This window comes from Apostichopus japonicus, chromosome 16 (genome assembly GCF_037975245.1).
Source record: "Apostichopus japonicus isolate 1M-3 chromosome 16, ASM3797524v1, whole genome shotgun sequence".
Taxonomy (NCBI): Eukaryota; Metazoa; Echinodermata; class Holothuroidea; order Aspidochirotida; family Stichopodidae; genus Apostichopus; species Apostichopus japonicus.
This window is the reverse complement of record NC_092576.1, coordinates 15,412,024-15,439,733: the sequence shown is the minus strand read 5'-3', so window position 1 is coordinate 15,439,733 and position 27,710 is coordinate 15,412,024. Positions and strand designations below refer to the sequence as shown.

The following is a 27,710-nucleotide window of genomic DNA, read 5'->3' as shown; positions in this document are numbered from 1 at the left end:
TTTGAAGGTGTTGTATAAAACAAATAATAAATGGTTTCCATTCGTGCAACAGTGCAAATATTTCATTCGTTGAAAGATGTAATTTGTTCCATTCAACTCGGCTGCGCCTCGTTGAATGGAACATTCCATCTTTCAACTTATGAAATATTTGCACTATTGCACTCATAACCATTCATTATTTGTATACTATACTATAGTATACATACACTATACTATAGTATACATACACTATACTATAGTATACATATACTACACTACACTATAGTATATATATACTATACTATAGTATATATACACTATACTATAGTATATATATACTATACTATAGTATATATATACTATAGTATAGTATAGTGTGTATATACTATACTATAGTATATATACACTATACTATAGTATATATATACTATAGTATAGTTTGTATATACTATACTATAGTATATATACACTATACTATAGTATATATATACTATAGTATAGTGTGTATATACTATACTATAGTATATATATACTATACTATAGTATATATATACTATACTATAGTATATATACTATACTATAGTATATACAAACTATACTATAGTATATACACACTATACTATACTATAGTATATACACACTATACTATAGTATATATAGTTTATACACTATACTATAGTACACTATGCTATAGTATATGGAACACTATACTATAGTACACAAACACAAGGACGAAAACTATTCGAGGTAAGAAGGAAAACTACTCAAACCGTCTTCTGTCAGAGAAAAAAACGCAGCCAAATAATGACAAACCTTTTAATGATATGGTAAAGAAGGATCCATGGGTGCACTGTAGGGCCAGGAGGAGGGGCTACCCCTTCGACAGTCACTTCAAAGTTCTCCATGGACCAGGAAATGAGCTCAATCTGCAGGTGGGTGAGCTGGACAATGGCTGAATGGTAGGTATCCCGGAGGAAAAGAGGGAACTCAGAGAGGGGTCTGGTTAGGGACGAGAAGGGGGAAGGACAAAGACAATCAAAAGATATAACAATGGATTATGAGTCTGTATCAAACAATGAAAATTTCATTTCAAGATCCATTTTGCACTTTTGCTTCTTTTTTGGTAGGATATGTCAGGGGTAACATCAGTTTTTGGGATGGATCAAAGAGAAATTATATATTTGATATTTTTTTTCGTTTTTTTTTGTAGGATACGTCAGGGGTAACTTCCTCAGTTTGGATGGATGAAAGAGGAATTACATATTTGATGCATCCGAACAAAATTTACCTTCAACTCCTCAAGATATAGAGTTGAATTTGAAACCTGTTGTACCAAAAGTTAAGTTGAAAAGTTAAGTTGAACACAGCACTATGATTCTTTGCCATACGAATCATCCATTTTGCAGCTAAAAAATAAGCAAATTAAAGTTTTTTTGCAAATTCATGACGTGTGAACATCTACTCACCCGACCAGAAGCTCAAAGAATTTGTCGACGGTCTCCATGACAGCGACCTTGGCTTGGAAATCATCCAGACCTTGCACGTCTTCCCAAAGTTCCTTCAGAATCTTGTGAAAGCAGATCACGACATTCTAAGAAGAAGTAAAAGAGAGAACGGTCAGGAATTTAATTAACAATCCAAAGATGAGGTAAAAACGATCGGCAAGAGGCACACTCACAGCAGGATCGGGTCTGCCTTGCAAAAATCAGACTACTTGGAAAAACCAGAATGTAAAAATGCTTTGTGGTTTCGATGATGGAACATGAGCAGTTTTTTTCATGAATCTGACGTAATGTATAGTGAGGGTGTACTTGTTTACAAGATTTTCACAATTTCTACACTTCTACACATCAAATATGAAATTGGTCTGACTTTCCTTCTTGAGATATCATGTTTACAAGGTTTTCACAATTTGACCCCTGGTGACCTCAAATGACCTTTGCCCTCCACCAAAAACAATAGGCTTCTTTTTAGCAATGTGGTACTCCTAATATGAGGTCTGCCCTTGCTTCCCATCTTGAGATATCGTGTTAACAAGGTTTTCACAATTTGACGTACCCCTGGTGACCACAAATGATGTTTGACCTCCACCAAACACAATAGGCTTCTTGTACTCAATTTGGTACTTCTACACACTAAACATGAATTGGTCTGACCTTCCCTTGTTGAGGTACCGTGTTTTCAAGCTGGGCGTCACAAAGGCACACACGCACACACACAAGCCATTATGAATGCATAGGTTACGATTATCATCGAAACCAAAAAAAAACAATTAATTTAAATTCCGACCAAACACGACTAGAGTGAATCCCATAAGGAGACCCGCAAGTAGGTTCCCTACACTCCTGCGTTAAAAATTGGCCAAAATCTCTCGCACTTTATGAAATACGGAAGTACGTCAGTTGAAGAATTTCATATATATTTTCTGAACTTGTCAAAATAAAAATACAATAAAAAAAAAATTGTCATTTGGAGTTTCCCACAGAACCTGCCGTAATAAAAATTTCACCCATCATGAAAATATAATTATTATGTGCAAACAACTTGACTATCATTCTTCCTAAAGATGAGACGTAGCCAGGGGGGAGAAATGGGAGCGATCACTCCCCCCCCCTTTTGAGTACCACGAAAGATAATTAATAAAATTTAACTACAAGCGGGTAATATCATTCAAGCCCTCTTTGCAGGTTGAAGGAAGCTTAAGCGCCCCTTCTCATTCTTTCCTATAAAAGTTAGTCTGCTACGTTATACAATACTCTTATTATTGTTTTTTTCCTGCAACGTGGGAGGCATTTTGGGCAAAACTTTTCTTAGTACATCATGGGGCTCCGTAAAGTGTAACATTGCTCCCTTTGAGAGAAAATGCCCCTTTTAGAATTCTGCTCCCTCCCCCTCCCCCCCACCTTTCACATTTCTGGCTACATCCCTGTCCTATCTTTACATCTTTACGATACCTTGTGATCTTTCACTTTCAGAAGAGCTTCCACCAACATCAGTCTCTGTTTTAACTTTTCAACGTCATCCCCATCGCTCCTCGGAGTGTCCACCACCGGCCGGAGAATGTCCACCACTTTTTCGTAATTGCCTCCTTCGAACAGTTTCAAGATCTCCTCGTGAGACTGGGTCCGTCGGAGAGAATCCTTCTTGGATTCTATGATCTCTAAACGATGTGAGAAGGAGAAAAAAAAAACATCTCAGAACGTCACAAACAAGTAGTTTATTTAATAATGATAAAAAATATCATACTAAATATAGAGAAACACATATCCTTGCATTACAGATGCGCTACGTGATTGACTTGACCGAGGTTCCACTCTGTGCAGTTTCGCCAAAGGAAAAAAACATGTTTAAGAAAACATGTCTTGGGCATTTTAAAAAACACGTTCTAGGTGCGTAACATTCTTAGTTTGGTTTGAAAAACTTGGGATGTATTTTTCAAATGATCTACTATTTCAATACTTACTAACAAACTTACTGTATATCTAAACTAATTATCACAACTCATGTTACCACCATGCTTCTAAACATCATAACAACAGCTCATTGAGTTACGGGGGGGACCTAGATAGGACCAATAAGACAGAGCCCTCTGTTAATTTTTTACTCTTTTTGTTGAGGCCCAAGGTAGTAACGAGATGCAATGCTCTCTGTGAATTGTGCCGGGCTACTGTACTGCCTGGTTACGTACCTTTAGTGATGATCTTATCCTGAATTATGTTCGGCAGGTGAATGATCTTCTCGTTGAGGTCAGAGGTCGTCAATAATTCATGACACTGAAATGGGGAAAGATTGAAAATAGCCATAGATCAAAACATCATATTTATATCAGAGAGTTTGCGGGTCTCGAATATTTCCCAAGGGAAAAAATCACTTTATATGGTCTTAGTGTCTTGCTTATTTCTCACTTTGAGAGGTGCGTATTAGATTGATGTATCTAGATGTCACTGGTTCCCTATAAGGACTACACAGTGAAGCAAAAGGACGAAGTATCGTTTCATGACACCAAAATTCAGCGACTGCCTTCATTGCAAATCAATACCCCGAAAACTTGTGGTCGCAATGACTGTCCCAACGTGATATGATTTATACCAAGCGAAATGGAAGAAAGATGCTCTGCAAGAACGCTTTGTTTTACAAACTGTACAAAAAATTTACATGACTCACCACCTCGTATGCATGTACAGCCTCTGCAGTTTTACCCTCACCAGCAAAGTTATGAGCTCTCATCCAGTAAACTGTGGGTAAATGAGCCAAGAAAGACCACAATATATTAATTGAAAACTTACACATTAAATATTAATTCACCTGAAAAGTGTGGAGCTAACAACAAGTTTCATGATGACAAGATCTCACCATGCATAAATATTTACGACTAATCCGAAGACAGGATGATATAACAATCTTCCCCGTACCTCTGGTTACCACATTCCCCTGCCAAATACTGTTTGAACTTTCATCTCTTCAACTGACATTCGTTCTCATAGGACCATGTACATATCTGTCAGTGCCTATGTGTATCTCAAACTCTTTTCAACCACTCTCTGGTACTTTCTAACCTTTCTGTGTACATTACCAATTACAGTTTGCCTGTTTTTTCATCTTCTTTCAATTTTTCTTTGAATTCATATTTGTTTCCTTTTTTCTGGTAATCTTGTTACTTTTCTTTGCGTTTTTTCACCTTCATTTTAGCTGACTATATGTTCGTATGAATGTATGTATTTTAGATCCTCCTGCACGCAGGAACTTGCGAAGAAGCCTCATTGGCTTATCAAGCCGTAAGCTGACCGAAGTCAGTCTCTTAGATTCATATTTAATGTCCATGATTATGAATTGTAAATTGTCAACAACTCTGTAACTGGACGACATACATTAATTCAATCGTTAATTCGATAATTCATTAACTCATTAATCCATTAATTCATTAATTCAATAATTCATTAATTCGACATACACTAATCTATATCATGCACTATTCCAATAATCTCTCTACCTTTTTAATAATTTATTCCTTCTCAAAGGACACCCATTCCTATCCACTTATACAAACCAGTTAACATTATTATCGGTGAAAGAACAACACCCACAGCGATCGAAGTGGAGGGGAATCTTTAACGTCAACTTTGGTTCCATACTATTTATCAAGTATTTTATGACATCACAATCTGTGAGGTGGCACGCCAGTCAATGACGACACATGGTGACGTGCCATCATAAAGGGAACATTTGCTGCACGGCTCATAAAATTAAACTGACATTCTTTGATTGTTTTGTTGTTGTGTTGAAATTCTTCTTTTGGAGATGTGGAAGCAGAAAATTCAGTAGAGCTGATGGTTTAAACTTACCTCTTACGGCAAAATCTGGTAGATATTCCTTCATAATTGACTCCATGACACCGAGGTCCTCTAAGTAAAACATATCTTGTTGAAAGAAATCTCCAAATCTACAGATTAAAAAATTTAAATCATGTTTCATTCTGTGTATCACTATATATATTTATAACTTATCATAATACAGCTGCACACCACCATGACATGAATAAAGATAATTGAATGTTTTTGCATAAATAAATATGCATATTTAATTCTCGATTAAGCGTCGGTTAATGACTGCTGATTATTATTATTATAATTCAAAAGCTAATTACTGAACGAAACGTATGACTTTAAATCTCCAGAGGAACATATCTTTTTCATTCTGTTGCAAAGATACCGAGTCTGGGTGGCAAGAAGCCCTCCTCACCTCTTTTCTTGTGTCTTTGAGATCCTTCCCCTGTCAACGCTGATCTCCATGTACACCAGAATCACCAGGCCCAAGTTACGCTTGTAGCCGTCAGTCTGGTCTTTACTGGAAGGAGGAATTGTACAAAGCAAATGTAAATATATATAAGGCAAAAAGATTTTGAAATCAATAGCCTACCCAATGTGAAATGAGTCATGAAGGACTTTTGTGTGTGAGTGAATATGTGTTTGCCTACTTTTAGTTATAGTACTCTTTTATTCTAAACCACACCACCCCCCTAAATAAAAGAGGTCTCAGGAAATAATTTATCATTCATATTTTGTGTGGCAGTTTGAAAGCTCTCAATTTTCACTCTCATAAAATAGTATTATTCCTGTGTAACAAATTGATATACATGTTTGTACTTGTTTCTAGCAATTTGCACATTTTACATAATATTTGCCCATTTTACATAACATTTTACCATTTTACATATCATTTTCAAATTTCACAAATCAATTTCAAATTTTACATAACATTTAAAAAATTTACATAGGGTTGGCCCATTTTACATAACATTTTACCATTTTACATATCATTTTCAAATTTCACAAATCAATTTCAAATTTTACATAACATTTAAAAAATTTACATAGGGTTGGCCCATTTTACATAGCACTTTGCTATGCGATACAGGATAAATTATATCGTGTGTATACATCAATAACAAGAACAACAAAGTCTAGCAAACGTTATCACTTGTGTTCTTTTTTTGCAGCAAGGATAGAGTCTTGAAACTTATCCAAGGGTTTTCTATGATACAAGTATCTATACTACAAATGCCAGGTGTAAAGTATGGTGAGTGAAGGGGGTGGGGAGTGAGAGGAGTGAGGGGGTGGGAAGTGAGACCAGCGAGGGGTACATGTGAGATGAATGAGTGGGGGGGTGTGAGAGGAGCGAGTGCCAAGGGGAGTGAGAGGAATTAGGGGGATGGTAATGAGAGGAGTGCATGGTGTGTGAGAGGAGTTAGGGGGTGGGGAGTGAGATGGTGGTGGATGTGAGAGGGGTGAGTTGGGAGGGGAGTGAGAGGGAATTAGGGAGTGGAGTGAGATGGCGTGGGGTGTGAAAGAAGTGGGGAGGGAAGTGGGTGTGGGATGTGAGAAGAGTGAGTGGGGAGGGTAGTAAGAGGAGTAAAGAGTGGGGAGGGAGAGGGAGAGGAGAGAAGAGGGGGAATTCTAGGTGGGGGAGCACTAGCTCGGGACTAAAGGATGCGAATGTGATGAGGACAAGGAAAAGGAAAAGGAAGGATTATGAAAGCAAACATGAGAGTGATGTAAATATTAAGTGCAGCACTCTAGAGGTGAATGGAAGATATCATTGTAAGACGCACATCAAAACCAAAAACAATTGAGAAAAATAAATAGGAGTACTTTGTCAGGAGTTACTCACAAGAAGAGAGCTGGAATTGTGATGTGCTTTCTCATTCTTTTATAAACCTCAACATAAACAGAGTAGAGCTTTCTGGGCCTGTAAGAGAAAAAAACCAGGCAAGAAATACATCAGACATCACGTCACAATATGTTAGAGAGAATGAGAGAGTATCCAACACAAGATGATGAATCCTCATTGAGCGAGGTGGCGGGGTCAACCGTCACTGCTGTGCAGTTGTGCTGAATAGAGTAGTTTTGAAATCCACGAGGAATCTGCTTAGATTCATAACGATCAAACAAATCTATCCGAGAGAATTTCTTATTTTGTATTTTTTAACATTCATTGTATCAATGTTCTTTGTATTTTGTATCATTCATTATATTGCTTACCGCAGATATGTAATTTTCTTCTGGGATTCAATATAGTTGACTTGCTTACTTACTTAATCTCATCTGAGTTTTTACTTCAATTTTGAAAGTTAGTATTTTTATATGTATTTTAAATAGTGATATAGAGGGGGTAAGTCAACCAAAAATTCACCATTTGAGAAGAAACTGCTTGGACAAGCACATCAGATAGTCCTCCATCAGACACACCACACCTCCGTTCTCTTGGTGACTCTTCAAGAACTCCTCAACAGCATCGGCTTCGCCCTCTGCGAGGTCAGAGGTCACCGGAAGGTCCGGCAGGTCCTTTGTATTCGCTGACTGTCTCTGTGGTTGAGCAGATGGACTCTCAAAGATGTCGACTGGTTCCTCTTGGTTACTGGAAACGATAAAAGACATAGAATTAAAGAATAATAGACACATGGAAACAACAATAGACGCATATATGAACGACAGTGGACACATATAGAAACAATATAAAAAAGACAAAAGACACATATAGGAACTACAATAGACACAAATGGAAACGACAATAGACACATATAGAAACAACAATAGACATAAAAGAAAGACAATAGACACATATAGGAACTACAATGGACACAAATTGAAACAACAATATACACATATTGAAACAACTATAGACATAAAAGAAAGACAATAGTCACATATAGAAACAAAAGACACATACAGAAACTACAATAGATACATATAGAAGCAACTATTGACATAAAAAGAAAGACAATATACACAAACAGGAACAACTATAGACATAAAAGAAAGACTATAGTCACATATAGAAACAACAATAGACACATACAGAAACGACAATAGACACATATAGGCACGAAAATAGACATGAAAGAAAGACAATAGACACCAACAGGAACAACAATAGACACAAGATAGACATTACAATAGACATTACTATAGACATTACTAGAAGTAGAGTGTTACCTCTGAAGTAACGTCGATGGCAAGAATCTTAGAAGTAATTCTTGATAGTTGATGGATTCTCTGACTTCTTTCTTCTTTTCTGTATTTCTGACCTGGATGTAAAGAGATATTGTTAAAAGAATAAACATACAAATTTACAAGTGCACGATGATACTTAAAGAGTAAACACAACAGAATACATAGTGCAATTATAAACAGTAATGATGATGATGTCATTATTACATCATAGACTTACTCGAGCCGATCTCCTCTTCCCTGGAGCGGGTTCGCTCATCAGGCCCCTCTTCTTTTTATGAGACTTTCTGCTTTTCTCTGGTGCTTCCTCGGTCTCCGTTCCTGAAACATCTACAGCGAATGAAGAAAAAAAGAACCGTTTGCTGGTCTCATAACTCGAACGAGAGCCGTTACATTATTGGGGCATAACATCCTAATTAAAAGGATTTTCTAATGAAGAATAATGTGCAACTTATATTGAAGAGAAATGTTTTCCACACTGCTATAGTTGAACAACTGTAAAATTCCTCAAAATCTCAATAATATTGCCCATAAACTTGAGATATGCTTGAGTGGATGCAACCTATTTATGACTGGCTAAACATTCAACCTACTCAAGGAAGTTGGACCACAGTAGGGGGTTGTGATGTCATCTGGGCAAATGTTCTTCTGTACTTAGAATTTCACATCAAAAAAAGGTTTCCTTTTTCTAGAAAATATTCTTTTCCTCTGCGGATGAATGACTGACAAGTTATAAAGGAAACCGAAGACATTTTCAGCTGAAATTCCCTGTTGACGTCATCCACTCTGTTGTTGCCAGGTGCATTTATATAAAAAATATCACAACATTTCAATAGTTTGTATCTGCAGGATGCTTCCTACAGGTATGTGGGTTTCACCGACAGATTCGGAACATTTTCAGCAATTTTGTTAAGAAATTAACTTTAGCCACCGGAATATCCTTTTAACTTTAATGTACTTCCACTGAGCTCATAATGATGTCACAAACTTGGAGTGTTTAATAGCTCAGTGGTTAACGCCGGTGCCTTTCAATCATTAGGTCCCCGGTTCGAGTCACTCCAAGATTAATGTATGTCGTCCAGTTACAGAGTTGTTGACAATTAACAATTCATAATCATGGACGTTAAATATGAATGTAAGAGACTGACTTCGGCCAGCTTGCGGCTTTGATAAGCCAATGAGGCTTCTTCGGGAATTCCTGCTTGCAGGAGGATCTAATATACAAACACATACATACAAACATTGATTCATTTTATAACCTAATGTTAACATCCTACCTAAAAATCCTAAACTACATCTGAATTGTTTTTTTGCACACAAGTGCACTGAGAAATTTTCCTTCATATCTACATTCCTTAGTCCATATGAAAATTAAACCGAAAATCATGTACCAACGATTATTCTAGCGCCAATGGAAGCAACTTCTTAATCAACAAACGACAGAATACAAGTGCAAGAAGAAATCGCAAACCTGTCGTCTGGATCTGACTGTCTGACGATCCTATGATACCTCCTCGATTGGCATTGCTCACGGCAACACCCTCTCCATCTGTCTGTCTCTCGGACAGTTCGTCGGTCTCCATCCCCGACACGCCGCCATCGCTCTGCTCGGTCCAAGCTACGGTGTCTCCATCCGGTTTCAACTCTTGCGAAGGGTGAGCAGAATCTTCCAAGGGTCCACTCGGAGTAGCAAAGGAGGGAGTTGTCTTTTCCACTGCCAAGCCGGAGGAACCTGGATCGAAAAGTTCCAATGCGAAATATGTATATATTTATCCTCTAAAATTAAAGCATTAAACAAAATCAAGCAAGAGTAATGCAATCACTACATGATCTTCAGTTTTCTGCAAATGGCTGCTACATATTTAAATTGAAAGGTTAATGTATGGTTCAGCCTCACTACAGTGTACCATAGGAACTGTAAAATTAACTGCATAACCCAGGGACGTAGCCAGGGGGGAGCAGGGGGAGCGACTGCTCCCCCCTTTCAGTGTCGATTTTTTTTCTAAACTGTCCTTTTTTAGCATGGTATTTTGTCAGTGCTCTTTTGATCTTGAATACTCGTCAGCTCCGTTAACTCGATTGTAATCGTAGTAACATTCACGCCTACTGATTCAACTACTTACAGTACTTAGTTTGGCAGATGCAATTAGCTAAATTTAGCTTATAGCCAATTACAAGCCTACAGTTGGCCACTGTGTAATAAAATACATATTGCCTACCTAACCGCACTCGATGTAGTGTCACGAACCGTATGCACAACGACGTCGACAACGTTCGTTCTCATCCTTTCTATGATTCGTCCTAAGTTGTTGCACGAACAGCATGTTATGAAGCTAAGCTAGCAATCGTACGTGATACGCACTTCCTGTAATAATTATTACACTGCTAATACACTGCGATAACGATATTTGTTTTTAGGCCACTGCATATCTGGCAATATTACAAAATATGAAAGTTTATATTGTCTATCAGTTAAGTTCGTCAAATGTATTAAAGTCCAGACATTGGACAACAAACAAGAATCATCCTACTGGAAAAATTGTAAAAGAGCACTATGTTTGTCTTTCTGATATATTATGTAAAAGAACATGTAAAAGAATTCAAACAGGAAACAAAATCTGCTGATTATGATATCATATGATCAGGGGCGTAGCCAGTATGTAGCACTGTAGGCCCGGGCCTACATTTTTTTGGGCCAAGTTATCTTTTTTTTAAAAACACCCATAATTCAAATCGATAAGCTTGCTGGACGAGTTTAAGAGTCTATAGACAGGAAAAACTATTGAAATGAACGTAGCAAGAATATGGCTAAATTAGGTGACCTATTCTTCTGTCATCTAGGCTGTCATTTCTATCGCGTGCCATTTCATTCAACACTCTACCCGCCGAAAAAGACTAGGATCCGATCTTGTCAGTTTTTTAACACGTAGTTAAGAACCCGTTTACGCAGATAATATTTCAGCTGAGAAAACAGTTGAGAAATTTGCATCAGATTGCAATCGTCGGATACCTCTCGCCTTCTCTTATTTGGCTAACTTAAACATTTAATAGCTACAGTTGTATCAAAGACAATTACTGGCTATAGTTATATCAAAGACATTTCAGGCCTATCTTTGTATCTATAAGTATCAGAAGATGAAACGTAAGACTACTCTGTACGTGTACCTTGCAAATTTTAAATACATTATGTAGTATTGAATTAGACATTTAATAGCTACAGTTGTATCAAAGACAATTACTGGCTATAGTTGTATCAAAGACATTTCAGGCCTATCTTTGTATCTATAAGTATCAGAAGTTGAAACGTAAGACTACTCTGTACATGTACCTTGCTAATTTTAAATACATTATGTAGTATTGAATTACGTACTATTTTAACTCATTTGTTTATTGGGTTTAAAAGTGATATTGAATGAGGTGTCTCAAGTTAGCAAGAGGCCAGGGAACCAGAATGAACACTCGGGAAGGGCCGTTTCCGGCCATCTGGGGGGTTTGTAAAACCAAAAATTTTCTTGTACGCTCCGCGCCAACCGATGGTGGCGCTCCGCTCAGATAGTCGTGCCTACAACTTTGAAAATCCATATCAATCGCAAAAAGTGCTCCCCCCCCTTTCAAATTCCTGGCTACGTCGCTGGCATAACCTGAGAGCAATGTGGTCAAGTGGTTAAGACAGTGGACTTGTGATCCAAGGTTTGCAGGTTCCAGTCCTGGCCAGATCGTTACATTTGTCCTTGGGCAAGGTTTTTTCTCTCCATTGCCTCTCTTCACCCAGGTGTATAAATTTGGGACTTGTGAGGTAACTTTGTAAATATAGTTGCGTGCGCCGGTTTGTGGCTGCACCCTATGGGAAGTCCCCCAGGGGGGTTGTTTGAATTGTGCACACTTTTGGTGTGTGGGTGTGACAAGTTATGACCAGGGGTTAAATTATAAAGTCTTGTGAGGGGGCCTTGGCTTAAAACAACACTGTAAACCATCAACTTTTAACTTTATAACTTGCAAATGAAATGTTTTCTGCCTGGCATGAATGTATACTGGAAGACAGCTATTTTAATACGCTATAGCTGTGACATGCTGTACATGGAAGATACCCATTTGGCTTATGAATTACACTTCACATTCGGGCAGATATCCTATGCAATTTACAGTGTTATTTCACTTTGGATTTGTTTCTCTTAAGCAACTGGCAAAAATCATGGATATCTCCTGGAAGAAAAAAACAAAGTTTCTTTAGCCGACCAGCACTCAAACCCACAACATTGCGTCTTATTTGCCTCTGCCTTTATCGACTCGACCATAGCACTGGTTATGAAAACTTTGTAAAGGAACCAACATGGAACTTACCAAAGGACAAAGAACAAAGGACAAAGAACAAAGACAAAGGAACTTAAAATTCAAAAGCAGATGAATAACTTAACATTCAAATTAGATGAATTTAGTAAAAAGACCTTAAAAAGTTTATCAAACGTGTGGTAACACTTCATGACTACTCAATAACTACGAAGTTTGATTTTCTTTCTTTCTTCTCTCCATCCCTTGTCTACTAATCCCCTTTCATCCATCTCTTTCTGTTCACCATGCTCATTAACCTGTCTGTATTCTGAGCGTGTTTTTGTCCCTTCTGTTACTGTACGTTATTTGTCATTTAGCCTCTGAAGAAGATCCTGCTAGGATCGAAACGTCAGGCCACACTTACTTTTACATATTCTCTTACACAGACTCTCTAGTGGATAAGCAGTTTGCTAACAGTTTTATTTGATTTTGATTTTAAGTTTGATTTAATGCTGACTGTTACTTTCAACCACGTAATGTCTCTTATTCAACAAACAACAAATACCGTTATGAGCCTAAAAATATTGATCTCGTTGTTTACTTTATTATTACAGCATATATCTGAAATCTAGAAAAGAGTCAGGTTACATCTCAAGACAAAGATCAACAAATTTTTTGTGCTCATATTATTTTCCAGGGAAAAAAACAGAGAAATTTATGGATAGAACAGGAATTGGAAGCAGTGACCTCTGACTTATAAGCCCAGTTCTCTACAATATATTAGCCCCTTTCTTTGCTGGGGGTGCCATTCAGAAGCAAGAGTACCTTGCATACCATATTTCTCAAAGAATTCCCTTCCCTGCCACTATCGGGGTAGTATTGAATGAGACTGGGTTGTGATCCCTGGTTACATGGTATGCAAGGTACTGTGGTTTCTGACCGGCTACCCCAGGCAAAGAAATGGATATATTAGGAACGCCAGCAACAAAAGGGCTGGATACTCTTACTTTTTCTTCTCTTTTTCTTTCCCCACCCCACCCCCCCCCCCTCCTTAGCATATGGGTACATCCCAGCAGGGTGGGTTTGCCAGGTCTGAGCAACCTCCCATTATTTTTTTTTAAGTAGCTCCCTTCTCTCTTCTAAAGCTTCCAAATTTTTGTACTGCTTGTCTTCACAATCTCATTTGTGACTTTAAATTGCTTGATTGTGTGTTTTTCCCAATCCAAAAAAAAAAGAAAAAAAAGTTCCAATTAATAGAAAGCCGGAAGCCCGGGGTCGAATCCCGGTCGAGGGCAGGAAGTTTTTTTCACTGTTCTGGATTTTCCAACTCACTACAATTTCAAATACATATATATCTTATTTATTTTTGCAAGGTCAAGTTACGAATTCCATGTTATAGTAAAAGTCAACATTAACTTTCATAATGTGAACCATTTTATGAAACTTTCATCAAACAACAGATGACGAATATTTTCTTAGATCTGAAACCTGATGCCTGAAATCGAGACAAGGACGCTTTCGTCTGAGAAGGATTCGTCTAGAATGACAATCAAAGTTTGCTCTTTGTAAACAACAAAACTAAACAGTCCGAGTTCAAATTTCTCCATCTATTTCTGTCTCATTCGTATTCCCTTGCAATAATATTGACCTGGTTAACAGATATATTTTATTACATTATTGTCAGACCTCAAAAAATCGGGGTAATGTTCTGGCTAAAAGCCAGTAGATTTTACTATCTGTCGGTAAAAAAAATGAAAACGAATGAATTGACGTTTCTTTCAACCAGTGCAAAAAAATTAATGTCGCTTTAGTATTCACTCAAATTTAGGTAGAATGAGTGGTTTTTACAAAGTTATGGTAGCATTCCATGCAAATGCGAATTTTATTGTAGTCAGCAATTTTTCTTTTAATGCATGGACATTTTCTTTTAGGAATTTTTTTTTTAGTAAGTTTTAATAACATTGTGAAATTCTAGGCTTGGTGGTGGCTATTATCGATATTTCTTCAGTTAACAATTTCTTTTGTTTTGCTTGAAAAAACACATATCGCTTTCTCAGAAGAAAAAAGTTAATCATTTAAGCCTACAAGATTTAGTCCAGCCAGCGTTGTTTTCTTTGGTTAAATTTTCTTTCACAGAATTATGTTTTCCCCCTTTCTTCCTTCTTTCCTATTCTTTCCTATTTTTTTAACATAAAGTGGAAAATAAAACTAAAACTGAAACATAAATTTGCAGTAACTGAAAGGCACAGGCAGGCACAGTTTATGCACAAACTTTCTCTTCCTCATTGAGAGTGCAATGACTGGATGTCCTGTCGTGTGTTGACTCGGGGAGATAACTGTTAGTAGCTTTATAACTGTAATTTTTTAAAAAAAGTGCGGTATTGACAAAATCATTCAAGTACTGGAAATTAAGGACCAGGAAGAACAGATGATTCACTTTGTGTGAAGGTTTCAGCTTATTCTATGGCTCACCTCCCCCAATCACACGTCCTACTGCCCCCTTTGAAGTTTGTCCCAACTCCTCCCCCCCCCCAACAGCTGACCCCACTCTTCAGTACCCTCCCTATCGACTCATAGCAGATTCTGGGGGCATGCTTGTACAATAAGAACTTTGGGTAAAGGTTAAGAGCTGCAGCTGATTTCTGGGGTTCTGGGGGCAGTACACTTATAGATTGGGTGAAACCATTACAGCACACAGTCACACAAGTCACATGAGTCACTGCAGGCAGTCACATGAGTCACTGCAGGCAGTCACATGAGTCACTGCAGGCAGTCACATGAGGAAGTCCTTCCATCTACCATCGTACACACTTCCCTAGAACTCTAAACACATCACTCACACTTTCTCATAGCAAATAATATCACTTCTGCAAATGCCATACATATCTCAATCAATATGATTTCCGCTTTTTGTAGCACTTTATTTTTTAATATTTTCAAGAGATATTTACTACCACAAGCTGTATCTGAATGTCTCACCTTTTTCCTTTAGCCAGCAGGGTGAAAGGTCAACTCGGCACCCAAATGACTATAAAAATAAACAAAAAAACAAGATGAAAAAATAAAATAACAATGTCAGGAAACAGAGCAAATAAAACAAAGACAGGTTGGTCATTCATTATCAGAGATTATTTTAATCTGCTATCAGTGTTTGTACCCATATCTGAAATTTCAACATTTTGTTGTGTACTACTGCAGTAAAATTACACCCTTAAAATGTCAACAAACGTTGCCCACGCCCCCCCCCTCCCCTTCCCCCAATATGCTAGAAAATCAAATAATGGTCACTAATGCTCAAATTTCAACAAGCACTAACCTTTTTACCCTACCCACTAATGGTGGCTCCCACTTTAGTTTGTACATATAACGCATGATTTATAGGAAAGCTAATGCCTGTCAATGTAGTTCTAACATATATAACCCACTAATGGAGGCTCCCACTGTAGTTCAAACAAATCACTGTAGTTCAAACATATACCTCACTATGTAATGGAAGCTCATGCCTGTCAATGTAGTTCTAACATATATAACTTACTAATGGAGGCCCCCACTGTAGTTCAAACCTATCATTGTAGTTCAAACATATAACTCACTATGTAATGGAAGCTCATGCCTGTCAATGTAGTTCTAACATATATAACCCACTTATGGAGGTTCCCACTGTAGTTCAAATATATCACTGTAGGTCAAACATATACCTCACTATGTAATGGAAGCTCATGCTTGTCAATGTAGTTCTATCATATATAACCCACTATAGTAGCTCCCACTGTAGTTCAAAGATATCACTGTAGTTCAAACATGTACCTCACTATGTAATGGAAGCTCATGCCTGCCAATGTAGTTCTAACACATGTATATAACCCACTAAGAGAGGCTCACACCTGTCCATGAAGTTCAAAGAGATAACTTACTATCGGAGGTTCAGCGCTGTCGACATAGTCGTACAACTGAATCAGTTGATCTCCCAGATGTTTCCATCTATAAAGATTAAATTTGCAGAGAAAAGATAATATCACACAGAAAACTGAGTATTTTACAGAATAAAATAGATATATTTAGTACACATTTGCAAGTATTACAAGTTGTAACTGTGCATTTATAAGTGTTCTTCCATAGAAAATTAAAACTCATACCTTCTGAAATAATAACCGTTGCACTCCACCCATGAAACCGTAATTCATGTCGATGTTTCTGATAAAGTAAAGTTGCCCCCAACACAATATACTACTCCACATATTCTATTTAATTTCTAAGTTAGAGGTATAAAACTTTACGAACCTGAAGTCCTTGAAAGAACTTTGAAACTTCAAGACTGGTAGAGGCGGCACTTCTGCTAATCTCCTCCGTTCATCTCTCAGCTTAACCGCCTCGTCAACGAACTGCCGGTGAAGGAAAATGAGAAGCAAACACGATGGACCAAAGTAAGTCTATGCAGAATTACAACATTGTACAATTGTGATATGACAACACTGTTCGATGTGATATGTTCACATTGCGACTCTTAAAATTCATTCATTTGTTTTATCGCCAATTGTATACAATGGGAAAGGAAGTCTCCTAAAAAGTCTTAAAAAGACTTAACAAAGTAGGAGACTCCCTGGAAGAAAAGGAAAATGTACAAATATAAATAATACAGTATATAAATAAGGATTAAATATACAGTAATAATATCCTAATGATGCTGAGATGGATACGTGAATAGATTTAATAATACTAGTACGAGTTAATAAATTCCTTTTTTTCAAATGTCTGGTGAATGTGGGTTTTGAAGGTATATAGACTTCAACTTTTTAGATAGATCACTCCAAATTTGTATTGCTCTATTACGAAGACCGAATTTCCCTATGTTACTATGGTAAAAATTGCAATGAGCATTGTCGGCTTGTCTTGTGTGATGGTTATGTAAGACTCTGTTACTACATATAAAGTCATTAAAAGTGACTGGCAGTTTTCCCTTCCATGCTTTGTACAGGTAAGCAAAAGTAGCACACCTTGACTGTTATAATATCAACAAGTTTTAATAAATTAAGGGACTTAAATATTCCACTAGTGTGTTCAAGTGGTGGGGCATTAGCAATGTGACGTATAGCCCTCTTTTGGAGAATATTTAGGCAGTCAATGTTAACATTGTATGTACAAGACCAAATATTTCTGTCCTTTCCTCTGTTTTAACAAGATTAATTTTTATCATTTGCAGCAGAATAAAGTGAGATGTTGAATGGCATGATTCACTCCTCAGCAATTTGAATAAATCTATAATTCACCTCCCCCCCCACGCTAAAAAATGACAAAATAAAATAAACAAAAACCATCTGCATAAATAGAGCAGGGATGAGCCTGGGGTAAAAAAAAATCATGGAACTTTGCAAAAATTGCGGTATAGGCTCCAGTTTGCGTATGCTACAGTGTGTTAGGATAATAGTTTTTGTCCCCCCCTGCAGGTTGGATATCTATAGGTAATGAAAAACATACGAACGACGGATCAAATAATACAACGCTGTTGTTAGAAATTCACAGAAATTGAGAGGTGTAAATCTCAGAGGTAGAAAAGAAATCACAGATATTCCACGAATTCGCGGAAAAAGCTCATGCCTGATAGAGATGGCACGAGTTTCATTTATCTGGATTTAGCTTGCACTTGCCCCAGGTTCTCTTCCAAACTTTCAATACCAAACACAACCTAAATCATTTAAATAATTCTTGTGCGCTTCTATCATTTAGAAGGGAAATAAATACACACAAGGAAAATTATTCTGTTAAATAAACTATATCGTGACAGTATTAAACTGTTATTGTGTTATTAAGTTGATTACGATAACAACAATTTTGGTTATTGGTAGATTTTCTCTTCAAAACAATTTTAAAACAAAAATCTTAGTTTCGTTTTTTTTAATGAAAGAGAATGATTTTCTTCGATACCTTTGAAACGTCCTCTTTCTTTGCTCGATAGTGATGAACGCTGTCCGAACTAAAACAACGAAGCAAAAATATTGGAAAAAAATTATACAAGCCATCTTGCAGAAATGTTGTGGAAAGAATGAGTTCGAAGTAAAACACTTTGAATGAACAAATTAAAGCATATAAAACATTGACGAACAGTGACTATCATAAAATAACTGTAAAAAGGTTCTCGTAAAAGGTGGGATACATTAATCGATAATAGTGTTCACAAGTTGAGGGAAATTGCCCCACATTTTTGTTTGATATATTTGGGACTGTCTATTGTGCTTTAAAAGCAGGGATGTAAGTGCAGCCAAAAAAAAAAACCGGAAAACTATTCGGAGACCCCGGGTGAATGCCGTCCTAACACATCCTACTCCTAGCTCTGACTACTTACACACTATCGTTATGTTAGGCTAGCTCAGAAGTATTAGCGCTAACACATCTTACCCCTAGTTCTTACTACTTACACACTATCGTATGTTAGGCTAGCTCAAAGTTACGAATACGTCGCAGCGAACAACGGAATAAAAAACAGTCTCACATTCGAATGCGATCACAAATATCGACTTTCATATGCGTATCCCGTAGATTTCCGCCGCTCACAAATATCACAAGCGTTAATTCCGAAAGTTATGTCGAGCACCAGCAGTTACGAAGATATTAATTAGCAGTCCAATCAACGTGAATTAGGCAAGGTTTTTCAACGACAGAAATGAGCTATGGCGATTTGAAGTTCGCACGTACGCAACGATATTCACATGGCACAATGTTGTACAGTGCAATGCGATGATGCGAAACAGGAATGGTATTTTGATTGATCGATGAGTGAAAGTTGAAGTTAGCTTGCTGCAACGGGCCAGGCATTTTTGCCGTGTTGTGTCTTTGATATTCGAACAATTTTGTGGAACTTTATTGGAATTAAAAAAAAACGGATTTCCGTAAAAATACGGAAGACTTACATCCCTGAAAAAAAAACGGATTTCCGTAAAAATACGGAAGACTTACATCCCTGTTAAAAGATTTCACTTTCACGCATATTATAAATAAATCAATGACTTTAAATAATGTTCACTCATTCGTACCTTCATATTTGAAAGGTTCAAACGTCTCTAAGTAACCAAAAATTTAAAATAAATATAGATTTGTTGTCGTTATCAGAAGATTTATGTGACAAAGGGTTTCAAAATGTAACAAATAATCAAATTTTATTTATTCCAGAAAATGATGGGAAAATTGCCTCAATCAATTTTTTTTTCTCTTTGTTTTGTGATAGACAAAACAGTTGTAAAATTGTTTCAAAATGTTACAAATTATTGATTTTTCCAATCATTCAATTATATTCAAATTATACAAATTTATTCAAATTTATTCAAATTATTCAAAATTTTAAATTATTCAAAATTATTCAATTATTTCAAATTATTCAATTATAATAATGTGGAAAATTGCTTCAATCTTACCATTTTTGGAAGATGACATCTGCATCTTCAAATTATTCAATTATATTCAAATTATGCAAATTTATTCAAATTATTCAAATATTCAAATTATTCAATTATTTCAAATTATTCAATTATAATAATGTGGAAAATGGCTTCAATCTTACCACTTTTTGAAGATGACATCTGCGTGTTTCCTGGAGTAAGCATCTTCCTTGAGGATCTGTGTCCTGAATGCATGAGCTGCAAAAAATCGAATGATTCATCAGATTTACAAAGATATTGAACTCAAAACTGAAGAATAGCGAAGACAGGAAGTGTGTGCCTTACAAGTGCAGTTCATTGGTGTCTATTAAAGGTGTTTGCAGTCATGTGTCTACCCCCCACCCCTCCCCCACCCCCCACACACACCTCCTCCAAATCCATTACATCTTTCCACCAGCCTCCTCTTGCCAAGACAAACTACTGAAATTCGTCTATGACAGCAAAAATTACCCATTTCTAAACTGTTAACCCCTAAATTGTTTCTTTTAATCACAGCTTGAAATCAATTCTTCTTTTCAATTCTCTATGACTGGAATTCAATAATTACCTTTCACATGCTTTGAATCTTTCTCCAAGATTTTTGCAACAAATGACAAGCAACCTGCAAAAGGAAGAAAGAATTTTTTTTTTCAAAACTGTAAAATAAAATAAGGAACCTAACTATCAGAGTGACATACACATCCATGATTAATTCACTGCTCCTTGACCATTCTCCTAACCAACTATTTTCATTCTCCAAGACCCACTCTTGCACCAATAGTTTACTAATCCCACACCACTCCAACACCACTAGTTAACTGCTTCAAGACAACTCCTATACCATTACTCTTTCCCTAGGAGACTGTCTACACCACTGCTTCACTATTCCACTCCTACACAACTACTTCACTATTCCATCCCATGCCTACACCACTTCATCACTTATCAGCACTTCCGTTGTACGAAACTATTTCCAAGAACTGTACAGGGTTTTCAATCTAATTTTAGACGATACGATACGCCACGCGCAGTGGTTGGAATAGTAATACAACAAAGATACCACAGGGATTGTGATGAAGCGCATGTACTTTCAACACCCTTATAAACTTCCGAGTTGTCACAAATGGCGATGCCACCTTTTTATTCTTAGTTTATCTGCAAATTAGCAAGGCCCGGAAAGGGTCATTTCCGGCTATCTAGGGAGTATCTTTACTCAAAATGCTGTATGCTCCGCGCCAACCTGTGGTGGCGCTCCACTTAGATAGTGTCGAAAGCGCCCCTACAGATCATTCTTGCCCCCCTGAACAATAACCCTAGCAGCGCCACTGCTCCTACACCACTACTTCACTATGCCATGCCACTCCTACACCACTACTTCACTATGCCATGCCACTCCTACACCACTACTTCACTATGCCATGCCACTCCTACACCACTACTTCACTATGCCATGCCACTCCTACACCACTACTTCACTATGCCATGCCACTCCTACACCACTACTTCACTATGCCATGCCACTCCTACACCACTACTTCACTATGCCATGCCACTCCTACACCACTACTTCACTATGCCATGCCACTCCTACACCACTACTTCACTATGCCATGCCACTCCTACACCACTACTTCACTATGCCATGCCACTCCTACACCACTACTTCACTATGCCATGCCACTCCTACACCACTACTTCACTATGCCATGCCACTCCTACACCACTACTTCACTATTCCATTCCACTCCTACAACACTACTTCACTATGCCATGCCACTCCTACACCACTACTTCACTATGCCATGCCACTCCTACACCACTACTTCACTATTCCATTCCACTCCTACACCACTACTTCACTATGCCATGACACTCCTACACCACTCTTACACCTAACTTACTTGAGTAATCACTGATGGCATAGAGTACAGTGATGATGCTGGTCAAGGACGGCCAGTGGTTGGGGTTGCAACGGAGTCCTTCCCTGAAGCTGAAATGGGCCAGGGGTAGATGGACCAGTTCGACCGCCACCTGTCCTATCCGATACCACACGCTGACATCGGTCGAGTCTAAGCAGACAGCCTCTAGCAGGTACTCTACAGCCTGTTTCTGGTCACCTCTCAGTAAGGCTAGATTACCCAGATTCTTGTAGGCGGAATATTTCAACATGGCCGCAGGGTCGACCAATGGGCTCCCCTCATCGGGGACTTCCACCTGAACCATGAAAAGAGATTTATAATGCTACTCTCTCTTTCTCCAAGGTATTACTTGTCAGGATTTAAAAAAGACAAATCTAATATTTCTACAAGAGACATTAATTCCTGGTTCACATCATTTTTTATATCTTTTTCTTTTCTTTATTTCTTTTTTTATCAATCATTCACTCCAATCCATTCTGAATTTGAAAAGTAGGAAACCATTTGAGCATGGTGAAAAGTATGTGATTACTTCCATTCAAATGAAATGAAAAGAAACTGTTCAGAAATGACTTCAAAAAACCTGAATATCCAGTATCAATCCTAATAGTACTCAATCCTGTTTGGATTGTAATGTCATTGGCCCTTTATCTCTGTACATAATTCCATTCAGACATATTGATATAAGATGATGGTTCAACTGACATACTGTTAAACACCTATAAAGTAAATGTCTCACTGGATGGATATAATAAGGAAATAACAGTTATTAAGTGTGACATAACTATCTCATGGAAAGGAGAAAACAAATGTTGACCGTAAGAGAGATATGAATGGACAGACTACCATCCAATTGCATGTAAATTATAACTCCAGTAGGTAAAACACCATTTCCCCCACCACCCACCTCCCAATGCTGGGACTATTAAAGGAGAAGGGGTAGCTGGTAACAGGAAATAGTTTAGCATTAAGATTTTGTGTAACAGATTTGAAGGCCCTCAACTTTGTCCCATATACAATTTTATGGTTCCCCTGTACAGAAACTGCTATATACAATACATCCATGGACTTGTATTGCAATTTGACCATTTTGCATAGCATTTGTGTGATGCGATACTGGATCAAAAAATTATTTCCTGGATAATGATTAGAATGGGGACATAAGAGGAGTGGTTTACCTCTTCCAGGAACCTTGATTGCAAGAGGCTGTGATACAATGCTTCTGCATCGTCCTGGTTGTTACTCCGTTGTTCCAGTAATGCTTTGTTGTATAATGCAAAGGCCTCTGATTCCTACAGATGATGAGTATAAAGAAACAAAAAAACAATTTAGATAGGTAGATGGAAATTAGGTATTGTATAGCCCACTTTCTACAGTATCTATGCCGTGATAGCAAAGACCTGCACAGGTGGGCTGGTGAGGAACAGGTAAATGTACGAACAAGACAAAAACTTCTTCTTGTTCTTTTTGTCTTCAACCTTACCTGAGTGTTCGAGTGGATTTGCAAAATTTTAAAAATTTCCATATGTTTTAGGTAGTTCCACATTTTGATACCATAAATATAGTGATAACCTTCAAAATCATTTTTTCCTCTACAAAAAGGAGGGGAACCATCACTCAAATCAGACCTCCTCCGTCCCCACATCCCCCCTCCCCCACCCCATCCCCCCATCACCCCACAGGTTTGTCCTCCTTTTTCATACATAATATGGCAACCTTAACCTCACAATCTCTGTACAGGTTAATAGCTGCAATATGTCTCTATTTTTTTAAAGCACAGAAATACCAGATTGAATATCTTATCTTTACCTTGGCTTCTTTTGTTGCTTCGGCTAGAGGCTCATCTTCACTCTCATCGCTGCTGAACTCTGTCAACGCTGATATTCCGATCTGAAGAAGTCAAATTACACAGAATGATTACACGAGGAGCTTGACTATCCAGGCATGCAGAAATGGATAAACTGGTTTCCTATATACTTAAACATTAAAGTTAAAGTTGCTTTGATTTGAAAGACATCATACACATGCACTTTTTTCAACATTTAGAAATTCCACATGTGCTTGAGTCACTATTTAATTTTATGTAAGCAACTTACAAATAAGTGATATCAATAAGAAAAAATTGGATGTTATCTTCTTTATTTCTTATCTAACTGTTGATTGGGTAGCCACTGACACATGTGACATGGAGGACGTACACATCCAGAGGCATCAAGAGCCAAGTCACGCCCAGGGCACCATTATGCAGGGCACCATTTAAGTGTGTAAATATTGTGTAGCAGCGATTAGGATGGTTCTGACCGTTTTCTCTCGTAATATACTACGATTCCTGTCTACAAAACTACTATGCATCTTTGCACAGTTTACAAGTATAGTAACTTGACAAGTTAGCACAGTATTTTGTGATGCAATACCAGATCAAGTATTCCCTGTTATTTGACTGTAAATACTGATAAATGTACATTAAATATGAGGCAAGAAACAATCATATTGACTATATAATGACACTTCACTTATTTGGACAGAGATCAAAAGTGTATCGGTTCATGAACATTCATATAATTATACAAAGGCAAGTACAGTACACATACTGTTACTGTACAGTTTAAAATACATGTAGCTCTTCAGAGCCTCTTTTCCGAAATTGTGTAAATGTGCATCTTAGGAGAGTTCATGCTGGATAGAGGACAGTGCACTGGATTGCCAGACTATCCTTCCCAATGCTGGCAGTTTGGTTACCCTTACCGTAACTAAATGCTATGGGACTTGTAATTAGAATCTAGTATCAGCAAACGAAAGTATATTTTACTAAGTGCGTTACAGTGGAGTCCTCAATTTGTATCTTGTCAGCTATATCTACAAATTAACAAAGTTCAGTACGTGAACGTCATAACATTAATTTACAATGATTGATAATAAATCCAATAGGATGCTTTTAAACGATAAAACTGCTCCAAAAAAACTATGACAACTTGGTGAACTTTTTCATAGTCTTACCATCTTTGCAGAATATCGTGTTCTTTTATAATTTCCATCCAATCTTCTCAGCATCTCATTGGAATATTCAGAGCATGTTCCATTCCACGATTCTTTGATTGCATTTCATCCACTGGTGCAAAATCAACTCTGGAATTCAACACAGAGGGCACACAATAGAAAAAAACAACAATTTATACATATTAAATATTGTGAAGACATTCAGGTTGATCGAACAATGGTCATGAGCGGACTGAAACTTTTTTTTTTCCTCAAAATATTGTGATTGACCATAAATCTGTTAAGTCTCCTTCATTTGTAAACAATCAACTTCTCTTGTATGTTCCTATTGCACTGGAATTTGCAAAATAGCAAATTTGAAATTCAACATAATTCAATATTCCATTTTCAACAAAACACAGAAATGGCACTAAAAAACTGCAATTTTCTGTGAATGAGATATAGTGAAAACAAATGCAGTGGAAATAATTCCAATTCGAACATTGGCTGTTTTACGCATATACCTCTTTTTGAGGCACGATTACAGACCAAATACGTGAAATAACTTACCTTGTAACATTTTGCATGCACAAAGTGAGAACTGGGTCTATATTAAAATACATGTGTACTATTTGCGCGAAATATTCTACGCAGACATGCCTAATCCTACCTCACTTAGCCTAGGCATATCGCATACTGTATGCAAAAGAAATATGATACCCTATTATTATCATGTTTAATTTGCTTGTAACGTAAATGCCAGATATCAGGTAATATTACCATCTCCTTTATCGTCTTAACCGCTCGGTCTTTGGTCATTTAGGTTTTAAACTGGAGACCCTGTAGCCTAGGTTTAAGTCCAAACAATTGAAACTCGGCTTACTACACTGTGGCCCCCCAGATCAATTAGTAAGCTCGCGTACGGTAAATGTTTGGTGCCATAACGATTAAAATTTTCCTTTGTTCGTTTTACTTTGTAACTGTAAATAGATCAAATTATTCATTCAAACTCGATCCGCTTTGATAGAATATTAATCGTCCCGCATAGATGATAGAATGCAGTTATTTATGACACTGAGTAGCCACATGTGGGAAAAACCGAATGGCTTGTAACTTACCCTTCACGTCGGGTTTGGCTATATGTAAATGCAATTTACAGATATAGCTCAATTTGGATTTTTCTTTCTATCGCTTAGGCCTATTTACAATGCGGTAGAACATTTCTGATAAAAAAGCCCTGGATTTCTCTTGATTGAAAATACACATCTTACGTTTGGCTGATCAGGGATCGTACATGGCACCCACCCACCCCCCCCCCACCTCCCCCCGAGATGCTTAAGTTTCATTGCGTCTAATGCCACCGCCTTTAGCACCCCGAGGGATGATTTCCTCATTTCACTGCATTTTCATTTGTGCTTTTAATTTGTGGTTTCCAGTTATTTTATGATTCAAATTAGATGATGTCCTTCATTTTTGAAAACTTGTGTCTTCGTGATAAGCAATTAACATTTGAAGTTTGGCAGCCGAAGTTAACTTGAAACAACCAGGTGAGATGTCAAATAGGACATACTTACAAATTTGGTTTCTGTTTTTATTCAAAATTTAATGGACAAGTTTTTCTTATTCAAAATTGGGATTATCTCAGTATGAAAACAATACCGTCATTGGTATATAGTTAACAAAACAAACCCTCATACAGGTGAAGTTGGATCCCTATCCAATCCAAAGTTCAAAAACAATAACAGTTACAAATGAGAAAGTAAAACAAAACAATTTTGCCATTGTGGAACTATGACGTCACACCTGTTTGCTTCAAGTTCACTTCTGCAGTATCGCGAGTACGCCATGTAGTAATAATTGAACATAAATTTCACCAGGGTGCTTAGAATATGTTTCCGTTTCATCTGTCAAAGTTTCCTTTGGACTATTCTATTTATTCCCCCCCCCCCAAAAAAAAAAAAAAAATTAAAAGTGTTGAAAAAACTGACATGTGTAAAGATGCAGATAAAAATCACCTCTGTGCATGCTCTTCTACGCCATTTCTTCTTTACCTTCTGTGACTGTTAAATCCTTTAAAATGATTGTCTGGTGAGAAACAATGTGAAAGTTATATTGAAGAAAGAAATATTCCACACTGCTAGTTGAAACCCCTCTCAATCTCAATTGTCTTGCCCCTATAACTCGAGATATGGTTGATTGAGTGTAACCTATTTTGACTATGGCTAAACCTTCAACTACGTCATCAAGTCAGTTGGATCACAGTATATATAGGGGGGGGGGGGGGGGTTCTACGATGTCATTTGGGCAAATGCTCTTCAAAAGCTTTACTTACAGGCTGTCATAATTTTCTTGTTGATTTATCATTGAATTTGAACCTGATACATTTGGAATGTTTCCTCTATAGCTGTCAAAATTTCATCAAAATGTTTCTTTTTTTGTAGAAATATTCTTTTCCTCTGTGGATTACTTCTTGACAAATTATTAAAGGAAAAACGAAGAAATTTGCAGCTGAAATCCCTTGCTGTAATCAAATGCAAGTTACATTGAAATTACCTTTTTACGATATGTGTATAGTCGTCGGAGTGATGTCATTTATAAGCCTCCGTACTATAGTGTTTAAAGGATTGGTTCAGTTGTCAAACATGTTTATGCTA

The 27,710-nt window shown here is 37.3% G+C and overlaps 1 protein-coding gene across 2 annotated transcripts in view; it reads right to left on the bottom strand.

Moving 5' to 3' along the window:
• Positions 1–25,987, bottom strand: part of LOC139983698 (calcineurin-binding protein cabin-1-like) — a 44,930-nt gene extending 18,943 nt beyond the window's left edge. The window contains exons 1-23 of one of the 2 annotated variants that reach the window (XM_071997426.1): positions 25,837–25,987; positions 25,078–25,206; positions 23,890–23,970; positions 23,259–23,372; positions 22,066–22,378; positions 20,733–20,786; positions 20,308–20,383; positions 18,678–18,726; positions 17,037–17,137; positions 16,670–16,736; positions 15,735–15,783; positions 9,958–10,218; positions 8,707–8,816; positions 8,472–8,563; positions 7,669–7,893; positions 7,147–7,224; positions 5,719–5,823; positions 5,322–5,419; positions 4,144–4,214; positions 3,668–3,752; positions 2,934–3,139; positions 1,446–1,570; positions 793–978 (exon numbers count right to left, since the gene is read on the bottom strand). In XM_071997426.1, the coding sequence (XP_071853527.1) occupies positions 793–978; positions 1,446–1,570; positions 2,934–3,139; positions 3,668–3,752; positions 4,144–4,214; positions 5,322–5,419; positions 5,719–5,823; positions 7,147–7,224; positions 7,669–7,893; positions 8,472–8,563; positions 8,707–8,816; positions 9,958–10,218; positions 15,735–15,783; positions 16,670–16,736; positions 17,037–17,137; positions 18,678–18,726; positions 20,308–20,383; positions 20,733–20,786; positions 22,066–22,378; positions 23,259–23,372; positions 23,890–23,970; positions 25,078–25,131 (2,600 nt within the window). In that variant the 5' untranslated portion in view covers positions 25,132–25,206; positions 25,837–25,987. Of the gene's footprint in view, positions 1–792; positions 979–1,445; positions 1,571–2,933; positions 3,140–3,667; positions 3,753–4,143; positions 4,215–5,321; positions 5,424–5,718; positions 5,824–7,146; positions 7,225–7,668; positions 7,894–8,471; positions 8,564–8,706; positions 8,817–9,957; positions 10,219–15,734; positions 15,784–16,669; positions 16,737–17,036; positions 17,138–18,677; positions 18,727–20,307; positions 20,384–20,732; positions 20,787–22,065; positions 22,379–23,258; positions 23,373–23,889; positions 23,971–25,077; positions 25,207–25,836 lie in introns of both variants that reach the window. The other variant, XM_071997427.1, reaches the window with a different exon arrangement.
• Positions 25,988–27,710: the final 1,723 nt, after the last annotated feature.